Here is a 24289-nt window from a genome sequence, read left to right on the forward strand (position 1 = left end):
CTGGTATTCCATCCTCGAGCTCTCCCCGAGCCGCTCAGACAATCCGCTCGCGCGCTCCTGTCCACCTCCGTCCCCATCACAGACCGGCGCCTCTGTCTCAGTCCGGATAACCAGGCACACTTCTTGTCCCTCTCCCGAGAACACACCACCTGAAGAACCATGGAGGCCATCAAGAAGAAGATGCAGATGCTGAAGCTGGATAAGGAGAACGCGATAGACCGGGCAGAGCAGGCTGAGGGGGACAAGAAGGGAGCAGAGGACAAATGCAAACTGGTAAAGACCCCTTTGTCACCTGGAGCCAAAGACAGAGATTTTCCTAGCACTGCTCTTTGTTCCTTTGGTTGTAAATATCGTGAAATCAAATGCGTAGAAACTTTTTATTAATGGAGACCTTTTTAAAACAAGTTTCAAATATGACTAAGGCAATAAGAACATAAAAAGGGAACTCAAACTAACAAGAACTGTAAAACAAGAGAGGAAAAATCTTGAGCAGGTCTGGATATCAAGGGTTATATAACACTAAAAAGAAAGCAGCAGCCTCGTTTTCGTTGGAGGCATGATGGATGTCATCAGTCTTGGCACCATGGGGGGGGGGGGGGGTAAAGGCCCAGGCTCAGAGGGGGTTAACAACTCCGAAAGATCACTAGATGATCATGGTCCTTTCTGGTCTTTAGAAACAGACTGTAACTTTTGAAAGAAACTTTTTCTCTTGTGAGTTCTGCTGCTACAGTCTGGCTTGGTCTGGTATGGCCATAGATTCTGCTGCTCATCTAAAGGCCTGAAGGAAAAATGCCTCACTCAGTAAATATCTTGGTCACAGTTCTTTGAGAACAAATTCAGTTTTTAATTATTTTTTGGAGACATTATTTGTTATTAGATAGTGGACAGGTGCCTTAACACCTAGGCTACCAAAGTGCTCCTGGAACAAAATGTAAGGGATCCTTATCAATAGAACGAACCCTTACTATGTATATATTATGTAATAAGATGAGGCCTGATATGGAACCTTGGAGTACGCCATACTTCACAGATAGAATGATGTTTCCACAGGGCCGTAAAAGAGATGCCCAAATAAACAGAAAACGCTCTCTCAGATAAGGAAGGGATGTGTCTGTAATCTTCACATGATTCCCAAGACACTGACTTTCATTTTCATCATCAATTGCATCTTTTGCAGCACATAGATCAAGACTTTGAATGGCAAACGTCCACAGCCTGACGTTAGGTAAGATAATCAATCAGTGGCTTTCATCAACTAAAACCTTCAAACAAGTCCTACCTGCTCAGGAGTTTTTGTAAGTTCAGTACAGAGAACGTTCTCAAGTAATTCAATGAATGAATGAATGAATGGATTTTGCACTTCTCATTCTTCATGCAATATCAAGTTTGTCCCAGAGAAAAGATCATTGGGACATAAAACCCTTGTGAGCGTGAATGTGCACAGGGCTGAGACCAAATGAGGTCAAGTCCCCCCAGCACACCCCCATCTGAAAATATTGTTAATTACTGAGATGTTTTATACTTATTCACTATTTAAAAAGCCTTCCCCACACTGCTACACAGAGGGACAACACTGTCTCTTCTATGTATTTATTATTTGTTGGCCTGATAGTAGTGGAAGGCAAGGCATGGCCCCAGTGACTGGGTACTAATTATGTTTGCTACATGCTTTGACATGTGGGTGTATAGCATTTAGGTTTGTCTTCTGGCTCGGACTGTGTGAAAGAGCTGGATGAAGACTGGACCATAGATTGGACGGTGAATGTTTAATAAATGAAGCAGAGCCAATCACATGACCGCTCTCGTCGCTCTGACACAGCAGAGCCAATCACACTGACAGCAATGAATCAGCGACCGAAGAATCGGCTTCTCCATAAAATCACAATGTCTGGATGTTGCAGAGCGGCATGACGTCAACACACAGTGGCAGCAGGGTGATGTTGCTCCAGAAACGGACATAGTTCTGCGACGTCTATTCTCAGCACAACATCCAACACCAATATTCACCTAACTCTCTTTCGCATTTGAATGAACCTACTAGCTGCATGTTCCTCTCTACCTGTGCACCGTGCACTGTCAACTGGGCACCGAAACGCCACACAGAGGTCATGCAGAAAAACAGCACTGGTCGTTATAATCAGTAACTAGAGGCTTCTCTCTCTCTTTCTCTCTGTTAGCTATTGCATATGAGGATAATGTTTTCATGACCATTCTGGCCTCTTAATAGCGCTGCCTATGCTTGAGGTTGATGCGTTACGAAGCATTTAGTTTAACATTGATGGGTTAAGGGGTCAAGAACTTGCTTTCATATCTATGGAAACATAGACTGAGGTCCAAAGTCTGCTTCCTCACAGACTTGATGTGATGATGGTGAACATGTCTTGTAGGGCTCAGTGATTCCAGAGGGTGGACATTTGGATTCAGCCATAGAGTGACCAACCAACCAACATCATCATCATCCAGTACACTCAGACTCAGCCGACCCCTGCCAAATCCAGCTCCAGATACCTGTTGTGAACCCATAGATGACTTGTAGTCTATCCTGTGCAACTCCACAGAGTAACTGACAAAATCAAATAGCAATCAATGAACAGAAAGCAATTTTTCAGCAATGCGACTGTCCATATAGCACATGTTCCCAGAGGACCGCAGCTCATAGCTGTTACAATGCCTGCACAATCCCTTCTCTCTGCACTTCTCCCAGCATTGAATGCTGCCATGTCTATTTCGGTGTTGCCTCTAAAGACCCCCACCTTCTTTGAATTGTTGCTCCTCTCAGAAAGACAGTCAAGGCTGTTGGTTTGAGGGGTACTGTAGACTGTAGGATCAGGACTGTCCCAGGCTATTTGTGACTGAGAGGCCTTACATGGCTACAGGCTGGGAGAGACTGTCAGAAGTGATATAGAAAGGACATTTGTCCAGGGGACATTGTGGTCAGGCCACATCACTGTCATTTACAATTGGCTTTTTATAGTCCTTGAAGCTGTGGCAACTCACTGAAACAATCTTTGGAAATGAGTCACCGGATTACAAAGGCCTAAATGGAAGGGGCTCAGCTTGGGGTGAACAAGAAAATGCTCAGCAATCAGCGTGTTAGACTGAATTTTCTGTTATGGCGTTATTAAAATATAAAGGGTTATTCTCATGGGAGCATTAATATGCTCAGTGGATTTCATGACAATCTGCCAATTAGATCTTCAGTGTCCCAAATTGTGAGGGCTTGTCTTCTGGGGAGCAGAGCTCTGCGCATTGAATTTCATAGCAATATGCCTGTTTAATTAATTGTTAATTAATTGTGTGTGATTTGGTAGGAAAAAGGCAAGTTAGTTTGCTACATGGGATGGGGTGGTGATGGCGCAATGGATAAGACACATGCCTTTGGTGTGAGAGACCTAGGTTCAATCCCCCACTATGACCCATCCACCACAGTGTTCCTGAGGAACACTTAACCCCTTGTTGCTCCAGAGGCGTGCGACCTCTGACATATGTAACAATAGTAAGTCGCTTTGGATAAAAGCTTCAGCTAAATGAATAAAGCTAATGTACAATTCAGACACCAAATTTTTGAATTTATTGGATGTAGTCCACAAGGGTGCTAAGCCAGGAGAGGAGAAATTCTTCTATGAGATGGGCCTTTCAAACCTCACTTGCCTGATTTCGGAGATAGAGTATTGCTTTAAGGTTGGGAATGATGGTGGTGAAAGATGGCTGAATGCTAAAAAAGACAACACTGAATTGAAGCATGAGAGGTGATGTTTTGACCTTTTTAAATGCCATCTTTAGCAGGCTAACCCTAACAACAGGTGGGGCCAAGACATTAACCCTGTTCTCTGTCAGTCCCGAGCTTTGTATCTAAAACCATCCGCCCTGACCTCCTCCATCATTCATTAATCCAAAATGTATTTGGCAGAGCAAATTAGGAGTATATGTACTTTGTAGGAGACAGGTTTGGATAGAGAATAGTGCCTTCACATGTCATGCTGCTAGTGGTGTATCATGCAGTTATTCTTGGAATAAATGAATCAATATCCTTTTTTGTTGTGCGTGTCAAAGACAAGTCTGACATGTGTGGTTGTGTGTGTGTGTGTACTGTGTGTTGGTGTGCTTAGCTGGAGGAGGAGCTGCTGGGTCTGCAGAAGAAGCTGAAAGGAGTGGAGGATGAGCTGGACAAATACTCCGAGTCACTGAAGGATGCCCAGGAGAAGCTGGAGCAGGCGGAGAAAAAGGCAACAGATGTAAGTGAAGGGTGCCGATGCCAGGGGTCACATTACTGCAGAGAGGGAACTATATTAAGACCCCATTAACCTATTGTACTCTGTCTGGTCACATCTGATCCCTCACACAGTACCACAGGTGTCATGTTGTTGATTGCATGTGATTGTGAAATGTTTCCACTTCACAGTTTCACTACTCAAACTGGCTCCTTCAGGTGTTTAACTTGATTTACTGCACAGTTGTAAATTTAGAGCGTCAGTGGCAGTACTAGTCCTATAAACCAGCATAAATATGCACAGGCCAGTTTGTTACTGTCTGTCAAACTTTATACTCCCACCAAATCGTAGATGACCAATAATCACAACCACCGGCTGAATTACAGGAGTACAATTTAAAGTCCAAAGCGTCATCATTAGCTCCTGCTGAGTAGCAGGCTCCCTGCTGACAGCAGCAGCAGAGACGGTATTAAATCTGTCATGTGCTGTATCAAATTTTACCAACATATCATAAAGCTTGTCCACACCTCAAGGCAAATGCCTTCTATTCTAACCAATCTGGAGAGCCTGGGGTAGAGGATTTGGTTTCTTGAGTGCTTGCTTGGCACCAGCCTGTACAGATGCCGCAGCTTCTTGGAACCACGTGGAACCCCTTTGAGTTGCTTTCTGGACAACTGCAAACTGTGCACTAAGATAAAAGTATTGTTTGGTAACAGTTTGTATCATGCACCAATATTAAATTTAAGTTTACTAAACTGTGCTAGATTCTATAGGTATTCTCCTTTTCACACAGTGTGGAATATTACTATTACTAGATTACTACTATTACAGATGTCCGTATGAACACTGAAACAGGCTTTGCTTACCTTCTGTTAACACTGGCCATTAAAAGATCCATTTCTGATGCACGTCCAGTGAATGTGATGGGGGACAAAATCCACAGTCCTCCTTCCATGTGTGAAAATGTATTCCAATATATATGAGAAGTTAATATCAGGACACAATTCACGCTCTTCTCTCACTGCATCCATTGCAGCTTAACAGTGAAACACACATTTTATACTAAAAAGACTGTAACTTATAGATCTCCACTTGATTTGTATAACTCGGACTGCTGAAGCCTCATATTAGCTTCAGACACAGTCACAGCCCATTACCCTTTGACATTTTGCCACAGTGCTAATGTCAGTCTGTCTGCCTCTCTCTCTGTACCTATGTCCCTCTTTGTATATAGCACACTACTATTCAGACCCTCCACAGATGAGTTTGTGATTGTAAGAATCATTTATATATAACAAGAAATAATATATAACAAGAAACAATTACAAGAAATGTAACTAATCTCTACATGAGCACTTGTAATTGTGAACTGCCCTGAAAAAACAATGTTCAACTAAGGAAAATGCTTTCAGATTTGACTGCCACATTTCTTGCATGTATGTTAATGTTTCAGAGACCGGATTTCTCCTAAATTGGTCTTCTCAGGCAAAGCTTGTCCCAGGCTGTGGTTGACCTCAATAAGCTTCTCTAATTCAAATCCTTAACCTTCTAACTAAATACCACGTCTAACCAGAAACACCTAACTAACCATTTGATTGATGTAACTTGTTGGAGTAGCTACACACTCTGGGAGGAAGTACTCGCCCATATATTCACTGTAAGTGTTTTGGTAACTCTCTACCCTGCCTTGGTCAGTATAATGTTAGTGGTGTATATTGCCTCTAAGCTTAAACTCAGAATAAGCTATAAAGCTCAGGGCTAGTCACTCTGGATAGTTACGTTTCCATGAGTTAAGAGTCAAAGCATTTATGACCAATTATAGTGCAAATATTAGAGCGACACAAGAGTGAAGACTCACTGTATTGGTCCTGAAAGCCGTGGGACCTTCCTGTATGCAGTGTTACTGTGATGCTACCAAAGATGGAAAAGAATTAGAGCAATGCATGAATTTGTTTATGTTTCCACTGCTTACAGGAGTCTGCTACTGGCGGTGGTGTTCACTCCAACACGAACATCTCTGCCTCATGGACATCGAGTTGAATATTCCAAGTGTGATACTAAATGTGCTTTATTACAGATAAACATGTGTCACTTACAAACATTTCAGCATTTACATTGCCGGTAAATGCTATTTTCAACTCTACCTCCGCCCTTCTGGTCTTCTGACCAAAAAGCGTTTCACACTACACGTCACATTCGCCCCATTCACACACCGATACACCAATGTATCCGATTAGTGGACGACCCGCTCTACCTCCAAGCCAGAGCAGCACAGATTCAGCATATATGTAAAATGTGTAAAAACCAGTTGACTGACATTATTGTGAAACCACTGCCACATACTGGATGTCACAGAAGGCTTTAAGGCAGCGCAACACAGGTATTAGTGATAACAATAATGTACAGCCACACAACACACACTAAACTGTAACAATTAGTACAAGGTAGTACAGGTTCTAGACCTCAGCTGTTTTATCCTTATTAAGACACTTAAATGTCATCTCCCTTTCTCACTACAGCTCATGTCAGTTTGTCAGCAGCCAGCAGCCCCACCACAATCTCTTCTCTAGTTAATATCAGTGCTATATATTTAGTGTGATTGTAGCATGCACTACTACTAAACTATACTCTACCATCAATATCTATTTTTATTATTTTTTTATGATTATTTGCATTGGATTGCAATCTATGGGAGAGTGCATAAAATCTTCAATACCTCAAATACTAGCCTAATAAAGAAATAATACATGGAAGAAAGATGCCCCATTGGGAAATGCTCAATATGTTGAAACATATTATGAATAGCACCACCATGTGGTCAGTTATGTAGCACTTTACGTAATGGCTGAAATGTCATGAATCAGGGTACAGCACGAATTTTTTTTTTTGCAGCAGTCACCTGCATTTTCTTATATAAATACACATTCTATTATTTTTTGAGATACTGTTTAATAATAAATGGTGCTGTATAATAATATGAATATATCAGTATTAGTATATTAATATATTGTTAATGTGGGACATCTGACCGTCTGCTGATGATGAGCCAAGGTCAACCTCCCTGGTTACCCCATGTTAAAAAAAATGCAGCAAAAGTGCCCTACTGAATGACCCTTTCGTAAATAAAACAAGGTAATATGCCCTCTATGGTGGGTCAGTGTGCAAAAAACATGATGAAGGGCCCTCTGCAGGGACGGAATACTGTACAGGCATACCGAATACTGCCCAAAATCCCAAAGGGGCCCATAGAACTTTGTTATTCTATAGTCAAAGTTACGCTGCATGGAGGTTTTGTTTCTGAATCGATCAATCGAGAATACCGATCGTCTATGCTAGCTTTTGTTGACGCTCAAAAGGCAAGAATTTCCAATGAATACGAGTCAATGTGCAACGTTCAGTTTGTGCGTGTTGTCCCACCACGAAGCTGGTGCCCTTTTTGTTTTTTTCACCCCTGCCCCTCAGACAGCCTGAGTCCGCCACTGCTCCGCGGCAAGGTCATAGCCAGGATACTGAGATCATGGGTCCATCATCATGTTCTTTTTCTGTATAAAGAGCAAAGAGGCAAATTAAGTAACCAAATATTAGGTCACTAATTGTTCATTTCAGAGGATAAATGAAGAAATAAGACGACTAAGGATTAATACTAATTCATGCTCACCTGCCGGGTCCCGTTTTTCGCGTTGCATGCGGTTTCATGTCAAAATAAGGGGCTAATCACTTTATTTTGAAACTGTAACCGGAAGTATCATGCGTCGATTCCGACCTCTGACGCCGTTGCCACGGAAACACCGTGACACCTAGGAGCAGCGGAGTAGAGTGTGCACAGCATGGCGTCCTTGACGTCCATAGACGCGGTGAGAAGGAAAATCCAAAGTCTGCAGCAAGTAGCGTACGAGGCGGAGGACCGAGCCGAGATGCTGCAGGGGGAGGCGGACATGGAGAGGCAGGCCAGGGAGAGGGTAACACACCGACACTCTGCTCAACACCGGAGACCGGAAGCCGGGGGGACTCATGAATGAACGGCTGGTCCATTCTGAAAGATGAAAAACAATCATATATTAGATGTAGAACAGTCCTAAAATCAATACCGAGTAACTTACACTAATAAACTAATTGAAACTAATCATCATCTTATCACGCAAAAAGTACTAAAAATATTTGCGTTAGTGTGTAAGCAGGCTTCCTGCAAGTGAGGAAAAGACAGTATAGACAGAAAAGACAGTACATGTCTCTTACTAAAATATTTAAATATATTTCAGCATGTGGTGCATCCCTGGGAATAACACCTAAAATGGATCTAAAATATAGTTCAGAATATGACTTTCCAAGGCCTTGCCCCCCAATGAGAAGTAGGCCTGCCAATCCAAATGCCAGTGTACAACATTTCATTGCACTTTTTCTCTAATTGTTCAGACACAAGAATCATAAAACATAAAAAAACAAACAGTTTTTTGTACTTAAATGTGCTTATCACTCATTCCCTGGGCCTCTCTCCATCACAGGGTGAGTAAAATAGATGACTCTTCAAAAATGTGTGGTCACATGACCAATTTTGTCTATGGTTGCTTAGAAACAAGGGTTGGCTGAACTTCCCCACAGGCTCAAATCACCCTGCTTTCCCCTACAGTCCACAAGCTGACCACAGGAGGTGGACAAAACCCAGAGTTAAAGTTATTTATATTTTGGTATCATAGCACGACAGTAAATTAGACTTTCAGTGTGTATCCCAATGTAAATTGGCTGTAAAAACATTCTTGATGTAGGAAATGTATAGTTCTTTTATTATCTAAGGGTGATTGTGCTCCTATAATCGGACAAATGTGCTGTTCGGGACTATTGAAATGTCCATTTCACAGTCTAACGGGCACTCAGGTTTCCTCCATAGATGTTTAAAGAAGAGAGAAGAAAGAGTTTTTCTCTGTCAAAATGTCAAATTCTGTTACTGCAAAAATGACATCATCATGACATCTTTTGCTCTTCTGGACTGACTTCCTTTTGGCTCAAAGAGTTGTTTTTTCTTCTTTGTTTCTTTCCTTGTGTTTTACAATGAGCCAAAGCTTTACTTTACATAATTAACTAGCTATTAGTCGTTATCAGCATGGTCTCAGTTGCACTGGAATAAGTCTGTGTGTCTTAGGTATTACATTGCTGATTTTATCTGTACAGACGTGTGACCTGGCCTAGTGTCGCATATTAGCCACATCAAAAGAAGCTTTAAGAGTTAAAGAGAGTTAAATAAAGATACATGTTCATCTTCTGTCTACTGGCTAGCACAGACTGTTGTGTGTGTATATACGGTATATACTGTATGTATCTTGTATGTATAGCATATTGTGTGTGTGTCCCTACAGGCAGAGGCAGAAGTGGCATCTCTAAACAGGCGTATTCAGCTGGTGGAGGAGGAGTTGGACCGAGCTCAGGAGAGACTGGCTACTGCTCTGCAGAAGCTGGAAGAGGCTGAGAAAGCTGCAGACGAGAGTGAGAGGTACAAGATCTTAACACTCTGTGTCCCAGAGTTTGCTTGGAATGTGGAGTTTCAATAGAGGTTTTTTTGCCCCGTGGTCCTCTTGCGGTCTGGCGCTGTTTTTTGGACCAGCTTACATAGCTGCATCTTGTCTCTTTATCCCTCCGGGATAGTCTCTACAAACCCTGCTACTAATGAGGCAAATTAGTCCCTTAGTCAGAGGTATTAAAGAAGCAAATCCAAACACCCTTCACACCTCCAGTTTGTAACACAGGCCTTCTGCTATACATTTGAAGTCTCCAACCCCAAGCTGAGATAACTCCGATGACATCACTGTGACATCATCAGGGTAGTTTTTCTCAGACTTGATAAAGCCCGTACTCAGACAAAAAACACATTGTACGTTATTTTTACAGAATGAGTAGGACTCACTACAGTTCAATTCAGTTTAATTCTATTTTATTTGTATATATCAGCAATTCATCACAGACGTTATCTCATTCCGTACTCTTTGTAATATTATTTGCAAAGACCCAACAATTCCCCCCATGAGCAAGCATGAGCAAAAACTCCTTTTTAAAAGATACCTACAGCAGAATCTAGACTCAGGGTGGGTGTTGGGTTGGGTTGAGAGATAGGGGGAGAAAGAGAGAGAGAGGAAGAGCACACAGTGGCACAATACAAGTTCTACATAGAAATTTAAAGCGGGTTAGGGGTTAGCCAAGAAGACTTCCTGTACAAACAGCGGGGTGGCACTGGTTGTAATACAAATATCAATAAAAGTAATAATAGTAATAATAATGATAGCAATTGTAATAGTAGTAATAATGATAATAATAATGATGATAATAGGACTAATAATAATTCCAGACTACACAGTTGAATCTCCAAACATTCATTAGTTTGGTGTAGGTAGAAGTTACAGCTAGCCCCAGAACGAGAATACTGAATATAATCAGGCATACAGTAGTTTCTGACTGACTGCTCATTGTTGTCTGTCCCTCTTGTCTTTTAGAGGAATGAAGGTCATAGAGAACAGAGCAACAAAAGACGAGGAGAAGATGGAGATCCAGGAGATGCAGCTGAAGGAGGCCAAACACATTGCTGAGGAGGCTGACCGCAAATATGAAGAGGTGGGGGAATGACCGATTTCTCGTGGTCTTTGCATGACATCATAGACATAATCTGTGTGCCAGTTTCACACTACAAACAAATACCACGCACGTGTTGACACAGGAAAAGGGACTGAAATGAAGAGTTAGGGATACTAAGAATAGGAAAAAGTCAAATTGCAAAACAGCCAGATCAGAAATGATGATGTAATTGTGTCACAGGAATAACAGCAAATGGTATAAAGTAATAAACTCACATTTTAAGAATCATTCATTATTTCTGTACATTTTCTATAATCATTTTGGTGAAGGGTAATAAGTTTACCACTTAGATTTGTCATAGTGTACACACACAGTACAGTATGTAGTATAGCGTTGGAACACAGTTGAGACTGTGTAATGGTAGATCCTCTTTCTGAGCATGGTAAGAAAAGACAGAATGGTGATGTTGGTTAGGAGGGCTCACTTCAGTGTGTGCTGAATGTCTGCAGGTTGCACGTAAACTGGTGATCCTGGAAGGGGATCTGGAGCGTTCAGAGGAGCGTGCTGAGGTGGCCGAGGCGTAAGTCAACACCTGCGCCATGACAGCTCACGCCGACACACGAGCCACTGTGCATTATTCATGCTGCCATGGTAGAGATCATGTGATCACTACTATGACAACATGTGATCTTACACATTCGCTTGTCATTAATGAGTGTCTTACTTTACAATAATATCATCCTCTAAGTGTTTATAGTAGTAGTAGGAATTGAAAGTGCTGCATGGACTCAAGTCACAATGATTCTCTTGCAACTAATGGTTCAATAAATTGATTAATCATAGAACAGAGTAAACCAGCAACTGGAACCTACGTTGGGAATTTTTGCTTTAGAAATGACCTAAAAGATTAATCAATTATTAAAGTTTTTGTCGATGATTGTTCACCTAATCATTTCAGCATTAGCGCACATTATTCTGATACTGTAGCGTCATGTGTGAATCACAAGCTGCAGGAAATAACCAATGCACTAATCAGATAGAGAGACCTGGATGTGTGATTTGTGTTCTCATCCTGTGTGTTTTTATGTAATGCACGCCTGGATACACCACCACCACCACCTGTATGGGACTTGTTATTGGTTTGTTATTGTTTTATGGCTGCTCTGCCCACTGTCTCCCGTCACCCCCCGACCCCCCGGACTAACCCCTGCAGGCGAGTGAGGGAGCTGGAGGAGGAGCTCAGGCTTATGGACCAGAATTTGAAGTCCATGATGTGCGGAGAGGATGAGGTACTTACTGTACGAACTCCACCGAGGTCTGATTCTGATCTGCTGCCTTCTGCTCCTCTGACCTGCAGCCTCTCAACCCCTCTCTCTGTTTTCTGTCTAACCTGCACTTACCTTCAGGCAGAACTTTAGTGATAAATCTGGTGATATTCTACATTGTTTTTCTTGTCAACAATTCCCAGGAAAAGACCCAAACCAACAAGAAATTGATTCAAGGGCATAGGTTTGATTATCAGAAGTAGAATGAGTTAGAGTTAAAAAAAACTAACAGAAAATGTAATTTCATGTACTTATATTAACTGAAATTGGCATTATCTTTATTTGTTTATTTATTTATTTCAGTAGTTTGCCTTCGGTTGATTGAGGTGTGAGATACGGACAGAAAATGTGGGAGAGATAGAGGGATACGTTGTGATCGAAGTTCAGTCATCTTTTTAGGAGAATGTTGACTGTAAATCAAAATGTAGATGAAATAGGGTTTTTTTGTACATGAAACATGCAGAGGAAGTAAGGAGAAACTTTTCAGCCCTGTGTACTGTCTGCAGAGCTTCATTTCAGGCTGTATACATGCCCAACAATGTTTCTTAGCTGCTCTTAGCATGCATCATTTACCAGGAGCTCTAGACCACCGCAGCTTAGACGATAGGTTCGATGACGCTGCTTGAAAGAAATCATTATTTAGCTTTGTTAAAATCATGGTTTTGATTTCTAATAACAGGTGCTGTAGTGGATGCTGTAGAATAGGAAAAGGAAATCCCAGGAACCAGCTTCATTTTTTTTCAGAAAAATTGATGAAAGAAACACTGAATGAGAGATAGCATTGAACTACAGATCAAGTAAAACAGAGGCTGGACAGGAAGTGACACGATGACTCAGCACATCGGTGAGCCTCACTGCTGCACTGGGTGACGTGTTCCTTCATCACCACGAACACACACACTGTAGTTTATTTTGACTCAGTCCCACACACACCGTCCTGCCGCCCCAAACCCTCACTAGAGCGCCGCATGTGAAATCACCCGCTGCTGAAAATAGTTTCCTCCTGTGTGTTTGATAAAACTATGGTGAGCAGCTGTTTTAGGAAATTACTCATCCTTTTTAAGAAAGTAAAAAATTAATTTGTGAGGTGTTTTCAAAGATTTAAGCTTTTAGCTGAGAGCCACGTATTGAGAGATGGACTAACACAATGTTGGTTTGTGTGTGCACCTGAGATTTGTTGACAATAAGTAAAATATAGAATAACAACAGACTTATACTTTAATTTGTGATTTATCTGTATCTTAATTTTGGCCGTAATCCGCCATCCTTCCAGGTTAGTATCATGACTACTTTGACCCCGCTGCCTTCATTTTCCCTTTAAAAACCCTTGTTCTCTGTCTTACTCAGAGTCAGATATAAACAGATCTGTTTCATGATAGATGTCCATCTTCTGTCTCTGAGTAGGACAGACAAAATGTTTATAAAAATGTTGGAGTGGTCCTTCCAACGGTGTCCGGGTTTGATCTCTTCTGCTGTCCTACCTTTCAAATCACTGCTTTCTCTTGCTTTTCCTCTTTCTTACGTTGCTTAGTAAATCAGGTGACCTTGAGGAAGAGTTGAAAAATGTCACCAACAACTTGAAGTCACTGGAAGCCCAGGCTGAGAAGGTACAGTAGGAGCTGATGGGCATTCGGCCTCAGGACTCGCCAGTCTGTATGTGCTGTCCATACTGAAATGTAGTTTAAAAAATACTTTACGCAACAAGTCATTGAACACATTCAACAACACACATGCAGGAATTTTTGAGGATCCTGGAAATACCTTGGAAACTGCAGTATCTTTGAGAAAAGGTGTTGCTCTGTGACTGGAATGTACTGTAATGAACATACACAAGGGGGACAGGCCATCAGTAACCTACTGTAGAGACATGAAAAACTGTTTAAAGCTGCTTTAAATGATCTTACACTATGTTAATGATCAACCAACAAGTAGCCTCGCCTTGTGCCTATTTCTCACAGAGATAAGCATCACTTTTTCATTCAATATCATTTATCCACATAGTTACACGTTAGAGATAGTTCATGGTAGCCAGGGCTGGACGATATGGCCAAAAATGTTATCACAATAAAGCGTTTCATATCTTTCGATACTGATAATTATCACGATAAGTATCAAATCGTTATTTCTTTTGAGTGTAAAGGCTGATTTTTGCTGCTGAGTCATGGTGAATGGTTAATTGCGGTTTAAACTCTTCTTTATGGTCAACACTTGAGGCCACACAGTGGATCACTTTACAAATCTGAGGCAGAACATTCAAAATAATTTATGGTAAAATCTTTGTTAACAAATATGCCAGAGAAATAAAAGAAAAGGAAAATGTTTCTTTTCAGTCCTTTAAAACAATAATAAACATCTAAAACAATAATACATTTTTTTTTATCCTAATGAGTCAAGTGAATAAAATCAAATATTTGTTTTGTTATATTGTTATTAAAAAAAATTATATTGCGATAATTATTGTTATTTTATTGTCCAGCTCTAATGGTAGCATGAGGACAAGTGCTCTACTGTCCTAACATTTTACTGTTTCATTTTGTGTTTCAAACCCAACTATGCATAATTATCTTACTTGCCTTTCTTCAAAATGATTCAAATAATCTTCCAAAATAGAACAGCAAAGAAGTGTATTTGCCATCCATTTATGAAGTCCACCTCTAGTAGTTACTGACCTGCAGTACTGGCTTTGTCTTTCTAATATTTTCTATCTACTATGCGCCCCGGAATACCAAAACAAATTCCTTGTATGTGTAAACCTACTCTGCAATAAAGCTGATTCTAGTTCTAATTCTGCAGCTGTAAATGTATTTAAATTGCACTTTTATGTTTGGATTTCAGTACTCACAAAAGGAGGACAAATACGAAGAAGAAATTAAAGTCCTTACTGACAAACTGAAGGAGGTGAGATGTTTGTGTTACTCTCCTGCATATGAGCTAAATGATAAGAGAGACTGTGTTAATACATGTCAGACTGCACTGACACATGTTGTGCTGTGGTTTGTGTCGCAGGCTGAGACCCGTGCAGAGTTTGCAGAGAGGTCTGTGGCCAAGCTGGAGAAGACCATTGATGATTTGGAAGGTATTCAACACTCACCTGTTGTCTCTGCCACCAGTAACATGTCTGTTCACTGTCCTGCAGTGAATAATGTTACAGTAGCTAACAGCTTCACTAATCCCAGTTCTGCTGTTGCTGGCTGCACAGCTGTGCTGTGTCCTGCAGTTCTATCTGAGGAAGCCATTGATGATTGGAAGGACCAAATCACCTCTGACTCATTACTAGCCATGAGACCTAGCATGATCTCTGTGGTTTTCACCTTTGCATTCTTATGGCCTCCATAGGCACGGCTTTGTGAGGATCTGTAAAAGTCTTAAGGTGCTCTCAAGTGCCAGCCTGAGCTGATGATGTGACAAAGTCTAAAGCGGTGTATAGGACCAACGTATATTTCATCATCCGCCTATGTCTGGTAGCTAAATAGTGCAGCCTGTACACACAGACCCGTACATGCCACCTGCGTTGTTGTTCCACTGTTGATATATCTGTTCCCATTTCCTTTGCAAATGCAAAGCTTTTTGAGTAACAGCCTGATATATTCCAAAACAAACATGCACAGCGTACGTGCATGCAGCTGTTTGTATACTACACAGTGTATTTACATAGGCTTGTAAATTTGATCAAACATGTACAGATGTCATGTGCAGTCCGTCCCCACAAACGGTCCTAAATTCTGGGCTTTGAGACGTCCCTTTACACCCTCTCAGATGTGTAAACAAAGTTTACATCATTCAGCCCCCCCAGCTATATACTGTAGTACAACTTTATTAGTATACTACAGTACTTTACATGCATGCAGTAGAGACAGTAAAATAAGTTAGTAAAATACAAACAGAGAAAAGTTCAAGAAAATAAAAAAGCGTAAAAAAGGAACAACATTCAAACATTTAAAGTGCAGATATGAAATCTGAGAGCAGCTTCCAAATGGCTGCCATGTCAAATGGCTGACAACCAGCAGGGGGCAGGTGTGAGCATCCTCTGCCCCTGCCGTCTGCATCACACACTGCTCAAAACAGTTGAACCCTGACAGACTTTACTTTCTGCCATGAACCAACTAGCCACTTTACAGATTAATATTTTGCACACAACACATGATCAATTATAAAATACTTGGTTAGTAGGTGAAATAGTTCATTTAACACATCATTACAACGCCGCTCACATATAAATGCATGATTGAAAATAATCCAGGACAATATATAATAATATAAAGCACTATGAGAGGTGCCTTTTGTCTGCATAACAAGTAGTTGTGATACTTTCAGTACATTATGCTTGTAATACTTTTACTTGATTTACTTGAATTCTGGACCTTTTTTTTTTTTTTTTATAATTTAGTAATGTATTTTTTAACATTGTTCTTTTACCTTTCCTTTACCTTTTTTAAACATTTTAGTTTATTGATTACTGCTACCAACACAGGGTGTTCAATTGAACTTACTACCAGACCACGTTACTCTGTAAAATAAGTATTTCATTGTACAACATTTCATGTAGTAAACAAGTACTTTACTAAAACTCAGTTAAGAGATACCTGTTAGCTTGAGTATTTCCATTTTATACTACTTTATATTTCTGCTCCACTATATTTAACAAAACAACTGTATATGCGAGAAATGAGCTCCATCTTGACCAGCTACAATATTAAAATCCTACTTACATGATAGATTAATTCTGCACTATGAGTACTTTGAAAACATGTTTCTACTAATAAGTATGTTTTACACTGTAGACAACTAGTAGAGTAATGAGGGTTGTTTCTGGCATTAAAATAAGATAACGAAAAAAACTAGCAGCGAAATGTCTCTTGCGATATCACAGATAGAATAGATAGATAGATAGAAAAGCACAAGCTGTTCACAGGTCTTGTTTCCAGGAAGTGTGGACTTCACATCTTCCGGAGGGTCACCTAAATGCACTAATCACATCAATAACAATTTAACGACCTTAAAGACCTTGTGCTGCAGGAAGCGTTTGCCAGGCCCGGTACTGATCCTGCCGTCTCTGGCCTGTGCTGAAGGAGGCGTTGAGTGGAGCTTTTGTTTGTTACTTGTGCTCGGTGGTGTGTGATGACATTTAACAGTGAATGTTGGTCATGCCGTTTGAAGCTGACTGGTTTCAGTTCTGTTTTTATTTAGCTTGTTGAACTTTTCTGTTTCCTGTCCCTTTGCATCATTCCATTTCCGTTCTGTGCATCTGTCTCGGTCCCTTGTCTGTGTGTGTGTCCTCCTCCAGATGAAGTGTATGCTCAGAAGCTGAAGGGCAAGGCTCTCAGTGAGGAGCTGGACCTGGCCCTCAATGACATGACTACACTGTAGCCGCTGCCTCACTTCCTTTCTGCTGCTCCTTCCCTCCTTCCTCTCTGATCTCTTGTCCGCCTGCTTGCTGTTGTTTTGGTCCATTCCACCGTGATTTTAGGGGCTTAGAAGATTCTAGAAATGTAAATGTGCTGAATGCACCCTCCTCTCAGTAATCTGTATCTGTGTTAGCACTGGACTTCACACAGAAGGTTAAGTTACTGCTCACCCAGTCACTGCTGACTTATTGAAATATCCATGTGAACCTGAACCCCCCCCCCTGTAATAAATGTATTAAAGCTGTCTTGACTTTTCTGTCTCCTTCTAGTCTTGCTTTCTTTCTCTTCCATTTACTTTCTCTATTTAACATTTATAAGCAGTGTGAATAATAAACAACTGCTATGTAGCACACCATTATGCAGTTGGAAACAAAAATAAGCATGTTTAAAGTATTTTTTATGCAGTTCTAATTAGGGGTGGCAGAGGCCCCACGATACTATATTATCACGATACTTTTGCTGCGATTCGATTTTAAATATTTTGAGATATATTAAAATTTATTACCTTTTTCCAACTTCAAATAAGGTCCCCAAAGTAAAACTTTGTCAACATCGGTTTATCAAAAAGTATCACTTTTTCAGTCCTCTACATGGTTCTGTTGAGTTTTCTAGTGGATTGAAAGAGCAATAGATTTTGTTATTCCAGTACCAAAAAGTTAAAACTCTCATGTGCAATTTATATAATAAAAGGTCGATACTCGGCGTCCGTGTATCGATACATTATTGCCATAACAAATATCACAATACTATGCTGTATCGATTCCCCCCCACCCACCCACCCCTAATTGTAATATATATGTATATGTATATGTATGTCATCAGAAATTGTCTGTGACGATTCTCAGTCATCCAGGTCAAACTATGCAAACCTGTTCTGGGACAACTCCTAAATAATTTTAAACCTGAAAATTAGCATAAAATGACCTCTTTAGGGCAAACTAAACTGAATGTAAAAGGGTCAATCTTTATTGGTCAATCCTTTGCTTAAGCAATGCAATGCAAAAACCACTTGTAGTGCCGCGTACAAGTAATTTCATACAGCGTTGACAAATTTTCTCATTTGTTGTCTCACAGGTAGTCTGCCTTCTCCACAGGAGAAAGAACACCTGTTTGCCCTGAAATCATAATGCCTTTTATCTGATGCAGGTTTCTGACAGTGTAACATCCCCTGCATTCCCAGTCACATGACCCCCTCTTGGATTAATCAAGTCAATTTTATTTATATAGCCCAATTTCTCAAATCACAAATTTGCCTCAAGGTGCTTTACAGCATACAACACCCTCTGTCCTTACACCCTTGAGGAAAAACTTGTAGATTGTAGACATACAGTATATGAAGAATGGATCCAGGAGGACGTCGAGCAACTCTAAACCAGCAAATGTATTGATCAAAACTTCAAACGCATTCACTTAACCTTTAATGATTTATGGTTCTTTTCACACAACGTTCTTTACTTTTGGCATCATGTAGAAAGAGTTTGCAGAACACTAAACATGAAACCCTGAGGCACACACACCACTGCAGAATGAGAGAGAGACCACACATGCACAGGGGAGATCAGAGCACCTAGAGAAACACACAGAACATGTTTATACGATCTTGACATTAACACTCGCCAAACATGGTAGATTTCAGCCGTGGCGGGTAACAGTCACTGCCACTAGCCACTTTGGCATGCTGAAAAATTCTAGTCATCTGAATAACAAACTAATTGCAATTTGACACTACAACACTACAACTCCCATGAGTAGGCTACTGCCTGCACATAGTTTTTGCTCATTGATCCCTTCGTGAAGCCTATTGTCTTTACCGACAACACTGTAAACAAGTTGATGGTGTGGAGATCAAACTCGCGGACTGGCCGTTGGACTGAGGGCTGTTTCAGCCTGCCGTTAATTATCAACTTGACCAGCGGCAGCAATAGAAAGCTTTTTTAATAGCAGGAGAATCCAGACCACAGGCGCGTCACTCTCTCCTGCAGTGCCGTCACTCGAGGTGCGCCAAATATGACAGACTTTTGTCGAATAGGCCTATAAAAGTTGAATCTGTCACAGGGCAGCCACAGTCCCTCAGACCTGTAGACCGTCAGCCTCCCTTCTTGTTTTAAGCTGAAGGTATGATCGCTGTCATCACACGTCACTGGTCGCATGCACACACACATCAACACAGGTTCAGTGTCAAAATGTACAGGAGAATGAGACAAAGAGAAAAGGCAGAGACGGAGAAAAGCCAGGAGAAAAGAGCTGTTAAATGCTGTAAAAATACAGATATCTTCATGCTTAAAGGACACGGTGGTGTTTAAAAAAGAAAATAACATAAACTACTAGCAGGGCTGCCCTTATGTCACATCATATTGTCATATCACAACTAGGCTACCTTTCCATGCCAGTTTCAATTCTTCTTTTACACCCATGCAGCACTTTCATTATCTACTATAAGAAGCTACTCTTTTATCTTACTAGACAACATGTTTTCAAAAAACGAGCTACACACAACCTTATCAGAGCTAATGATAATGTTAGTACATTTCAGCACACCATTTTTCATTTCATTTTGGAATTTATTTGTTTATTTGAAAAGGGACAATGTACACTGATCAACATTCAAAGCACATGTAAGGACACCATAGTCAACTTTAATCACAATTTTCCAAAAAAAAATATGTGGCTATTGAAAATGCTGTGTGGCTAATAACTGGAAAGCCACTAGCCACGTTGGCTAGTGACCAAAGTTAATGTCATGCCCTGGTTACAACACAAGTGCAGACACTGAGAGCAGATTTCACCTGAGAGTCTTCTGCTCACAATATGATGAAGAGAATCAGTTTCGTTCATGTTGGCTCATTCACTGTGGGAAACGATGAAGAGGTACTTTTGGACTCCAGAGACAGTATGTTGGATCAACATAGCTGCATGTCAAAGTGTCCTTGGGCAAGATACTGAACCCCAAATTGCCCCTGGTGGCTGTTCCGCCAGTGTATGAATGTGTGTGAATGTTAGTTTCTGTTTGAGCATTGTGAATGAAAGTGAGTGAATGGTGAATGCAGATGTAGTGTAAAAGCGCTTACTAAAGGTGCATACTAAAAAAATGGAAGCAAAGAGAGAGGGACAAGCAGGTGTGATACAGGAGTGTGTGACTGAAGGGAAAGTAATTGTACAGAGGGACAACAGTTGCCCAGCGTCATTTGTGGTGAAGTGGTTGGGGAAGGGGATCACGGTAGTAATCTTTACTCATTACCACTGACGGCAGCATTGCCCAGTACCATTGCTCTCAAAGTTGCTCCGTGTATCATCAGCTTTAGACTGCAGTGCAGCGTTAAAACCAATCCACCAAGAACAATTCTTCAAGGAAAGTGAGACTCACACAAATGTCAACCATGCATCACAATTTATCCAAAGTGACTGAGCAGGGAGAATATGTGTAATAAATATTTTGACAGTGACAGTCGAGACAGGAAAGGCAGGGTCTATCTTACCATCTGACGGTCTGTCTGTGACCATCTGACGGTCTGTCTGTGACCATCTGTGTGTCAGTCACCGTCTCACAGTCTGGGACCATCTGACTGCCTGATGGTCTGACCAACTCTCTGGTTCAGATGGGCTAGCTCTACAACTGGATGGATCTCCATTAGACATTCCTGTTCCTGTCAGGATGAAATGTAATTGGTGATCTTTTAACTTTTCATCTAGTGCCATCATCAGGTCAAAATAAGAATATGTCCAATTATTATGATCCAATACCTGCAGAACTATGAAATTCAGCTGCACTTTTCTTGCTGTTCTGTTTAGTGCTAATTGTCAAGGATTAGCATGCTAAATTAAGATGGTGAACAGTATAGCAGCTTAACATCTGCATGTTAGCTTTGATATTTCTAGAATGCTGATGTTAGCATTTAGCTTAAAGCACTGCTGTGCCACTGCTAGCATGGCTGTAGACCACCTGGTTTATCATCACTAAATGACAGACGAGGAGGTTGTTTTTCTCGTTAGTGTCTTGAGTGAGGGCCTTTGGCGTTTTCTTTTTAGACACCAGCATCTGATTTTGCTGATTGTATGAAGAATTTTGAGAGAGAGTGAAACTGTCAGTAGGTTAATTCTCAAATCTGACTTTTTATTTCTAGTGCATCAAAACAGTGGAGAAACACTGTGCGGTAGATGTCAGGCCACATCACTCCCACTGTCATATTCTCCCTGCTCGCTCACCTCAGACAGATCCAACCTTAGCATGACTACAGTGATGTCATTTCAGGTGAAGTTCTTGACCTCAGTGAAGGTGACCTGCACATGGCATATGTGTTTTGTAAATGTTCCAACGTCAAGAAGTACGTTAAGTAAACAGAAACGTTCGGTGAATGCATGGGAAGTTTTGACCGGTGCAAAGCCAGGTGCACACTGTGAATAAGGTACAGAGAAAGCTTTGAATGAATACTTGTTGGTGAAGTGAGTGTGTTTGTATGGCCCGAGTTTGATAGATTGTATTCAGCTGGATTTACTATCATGTTTGTACTGTACATAAGTGAAAAATGGATACACAATTCATAGACTCGCCTGCCTTGATTAAGTCTATGACAAAGGTTGATTTCACTGTGACAGTGATGTTCCAATAACTTGATTTCATTTTCAAACATGTTTTGGCCTTTTCCAGCTGAAAAATGTTTTGCACAGTATGAATGACTGAAGAATCTAGTTTAATTCTCTGAGAATTACTTTAAAAACAGTGTTTCATAAAATGAGCTGAAGCTGAAGCATTCACTATGTATACAATCTGGTACAAAATTATAGGCAATTGTAATTCCCAGTGTAACCCCGGAAGGTGCTGATGCCACCACTGCACCTGAAATTGGGCCTTATTGAACCACTGGTCAGAGTTCTAGATGAGGAGTACTTTCAAGACTTTTTCTTTGTTGTCTGAGGCAAAGCCAGTTTATGAATTAAAGGTTCATTTGGATTCATATGTTATTTTTTCTGACTTTATGTGAACAAAAATCAAAGTTTTAGGGGAATAATTGTAATTTTCTATACTTTTTAGGCATAAGCAATTACAAAATAACACTTACTACCCAGGAACAAAAAATGTGTGATCGGACTGATCCATTAACGTAATAATTCATTTTAAAATAATCGATAGATTAACCAATTATGGAAAGAATCATTAGTTGCAGCCCCAGTACAATAAGTACCAAATGATGGATGTATTTTTTTTATTATTATGAAATTACAGTTTTGTGAAATGTTATTGAAAAATGTAGTGTAGCTGACGCAGGTTTGCCATGTTCCTGCTTGATTGAGCTTACCGTCTGTCTTTTCAGTAAACCCTCGTCATGTCAAACTGCACTGTGGAAAAAGACATGGAGTTTCCACATCTCCAGTTCCAGACAGGAAATGTATATAAAAGCTCACCTGTGACTTTGCTTCCTCCTCCAGAGAAACTGGCCCAGGCCAAAGAAGAGAACCTGGACATGCACCAGGTCTTGGACCAAACCCTTCTGGAGCTCAACAATCTATAAAGACTTCGAAGGACAGAGCAAGACAAAGAAATATTTAATCTCCCACCCAAAGCTCCCAGCACACTCCCTTACAGATGGAACCTTAATTTGACATCACATGTTGTTATTGGAAAAAAAAAAGAAATATGAGTTGAGATGGAAATCTACAAGCCCCTGAAGTAACATGAGCAATAACGTGTCTTTAGCCGAAAGCTATTTTGCATGCATCGTATAATTCATCAGAGATGATCTTATCAATGAAAAGTTTCTTGCATGCAAATATAACTATCTTGGGGGCACTGTCCCAAGAGCAATGGTCTCTGCTACAAAGGTTTCTCTTGTTTGACCAAACATGATGAAGCTTTTTCTCATTGGACATATCCATGAATGTAGCAGAGCCCACTTGTGTTTTGTCATCTTTGAAGAATAAATGACGAGATAGGTGCTACCGCACACAAGAAACTTTTCTCCCTCACAGTTGCTAGAATACACTAGAAACGTTATGTTTTTTCCTGATTTCCCCGTGGTTGATAAAGTGATGCAGGAATGTTCAAATGTCTAAAACTGTCCTTTCACAGTATTATTACTCATATGACTCATGTCAAAGTTTTGCTGAGACATGGACCGTTTGAATTCCTCCTTAGGAGACGGCCATTAGCTTCCCTTCCCTTCGAAGTTCTTTCTGTGCTTACACTGAACCAAATCTTAACCATAGTGGGGGCACTTCAGAAAACACCAGGGATTTGTAACAGTTTTGGAGGCACCAACAATTGATGTCTGACTGACGACATTCAATTATTAATGGAATTCAATTACTAATAGAGCAACAACTTGTAGCAATGTAAGAGTGGGACTGCTTCTTTATGTTAAAAGGTGAAATGAATAAAGCTGGGAGCTGTAATGACATCTAACTTTAGGTAAAGGTTTTATATATTGCAACAAAAAATGCATTCCTGAAATAATATAATTCCAAGCAATCTATGATGATGTGGCGTTTTACAGTGAAATTGTTTTACATGTCATGTCTGAAACATATGTCTTAATTTTGTGAAGCACTCTGCCAAGAGGTAACTGTACTGTTGACAAACTGATTGACAGACACAAACTAATCGGTTGCAGTAGTGATTTCTGTCTGAATGCATTTGTGCAAATGATTGATTCCTGATTAGAGTACTTTTTGTTTGTTTTTTACTTTGACATGAAGTAAAGTAGTTGCATTGATTGTTTCTAAGTTGTTACCTATCAGTACTGACGCAAAATCATCAGTGCAAGCCCTTTGAATTAAAAGAAAGAAAGTGACATGA

General features: G+C 40.5%; 2 protein-coding genes and 1 long non-coding RNA gene across 8 annotated transcripts in view; 2 read left to right on the plus strand and 1 right to left on the minus strand.

The window, feature by feature from the left end:
- The window catches only part of LOC123981564 (pro-neuregulin-3, membrane-bound isoform-like), a 580451-nt gene that overhangs the window by 510394 nt on the left and 45768 nt on the right, over nucleotides 1-24289 (plus strand). The window lies entirely within an intron of this gene.
- tpm2 (tropomyosin 2 (beta)) lies at nucleotides 1-24289 on the plus strand. Of its 4 annotated transcripts, none has more exons than XM_046066484.1 (9): nucleotides 1-273; nucleotides 4110-4235; nucleotides 9563-9696; nucleotides 10691-10808; nucleotides 11279-11349; nucleotides 13626-13701; nucleotides 14930-14992; nucleotides 15101-15170; nucleotides 22924-24289. In XM_046066484.1, exons 1-9 carry the CDS (start codon nucleotides 160-162, stop codon nucleotides 23004-23006), a joined length of 855 nt encoding a protein of 284 aa, XP_045922440.1. In that variant the 5' UTR covers nucleotides 1-159; the 3' UTR covers nucleotides 23007-24289. The 4 variants fall into 4 exon arrangements, with proteins under 4 accessions (XP_045922440.1, XP_045922439.1, XP_045922441.1 ...); XM_046066483.1 differs by lacking the exon at nucleotides 13626-13701 and adding an exon at nucleotides 11983-12058 and having other exon boundaries at nucleotides 4-273; XM_046066485.1 differs by lacking the exons at nucleotides 1-273; nucleotides 4110-4235; nucleotides 13626-13701 and adding exons at nucleotides 8024-8170; nucleotides 11983-12058.
- On the minus strand, nucleotides 6264-8318 carry LOC123981572. Its single transcript, XR_006827791.1, has 2 exons — nucleotides 7870-8318; nucleotides 6264-7753 (listed from the first exon to the last, which is right to left on the minus strand). It is a non-coding gene; the product is annotated as an uncharacterized LOC123981572 (long non-coding RNA).

This window comes from Micropterus dolomieu, linkage group LG13 (assembly GCF_021292245.1).
Source record: "Micropterus dolomieu isolate WLL.071019.BEF.003 ecotype Adirondacks linkage group LG13, ASM2129224v1, whole genome shotgun sequence".
Lineage (NCBI taxonomy): Eukaryota > Metazoa > Chordata > Actinopteri > Centrarchiformes > Centrarchidae > Micropterus > Micropterus dolomieu.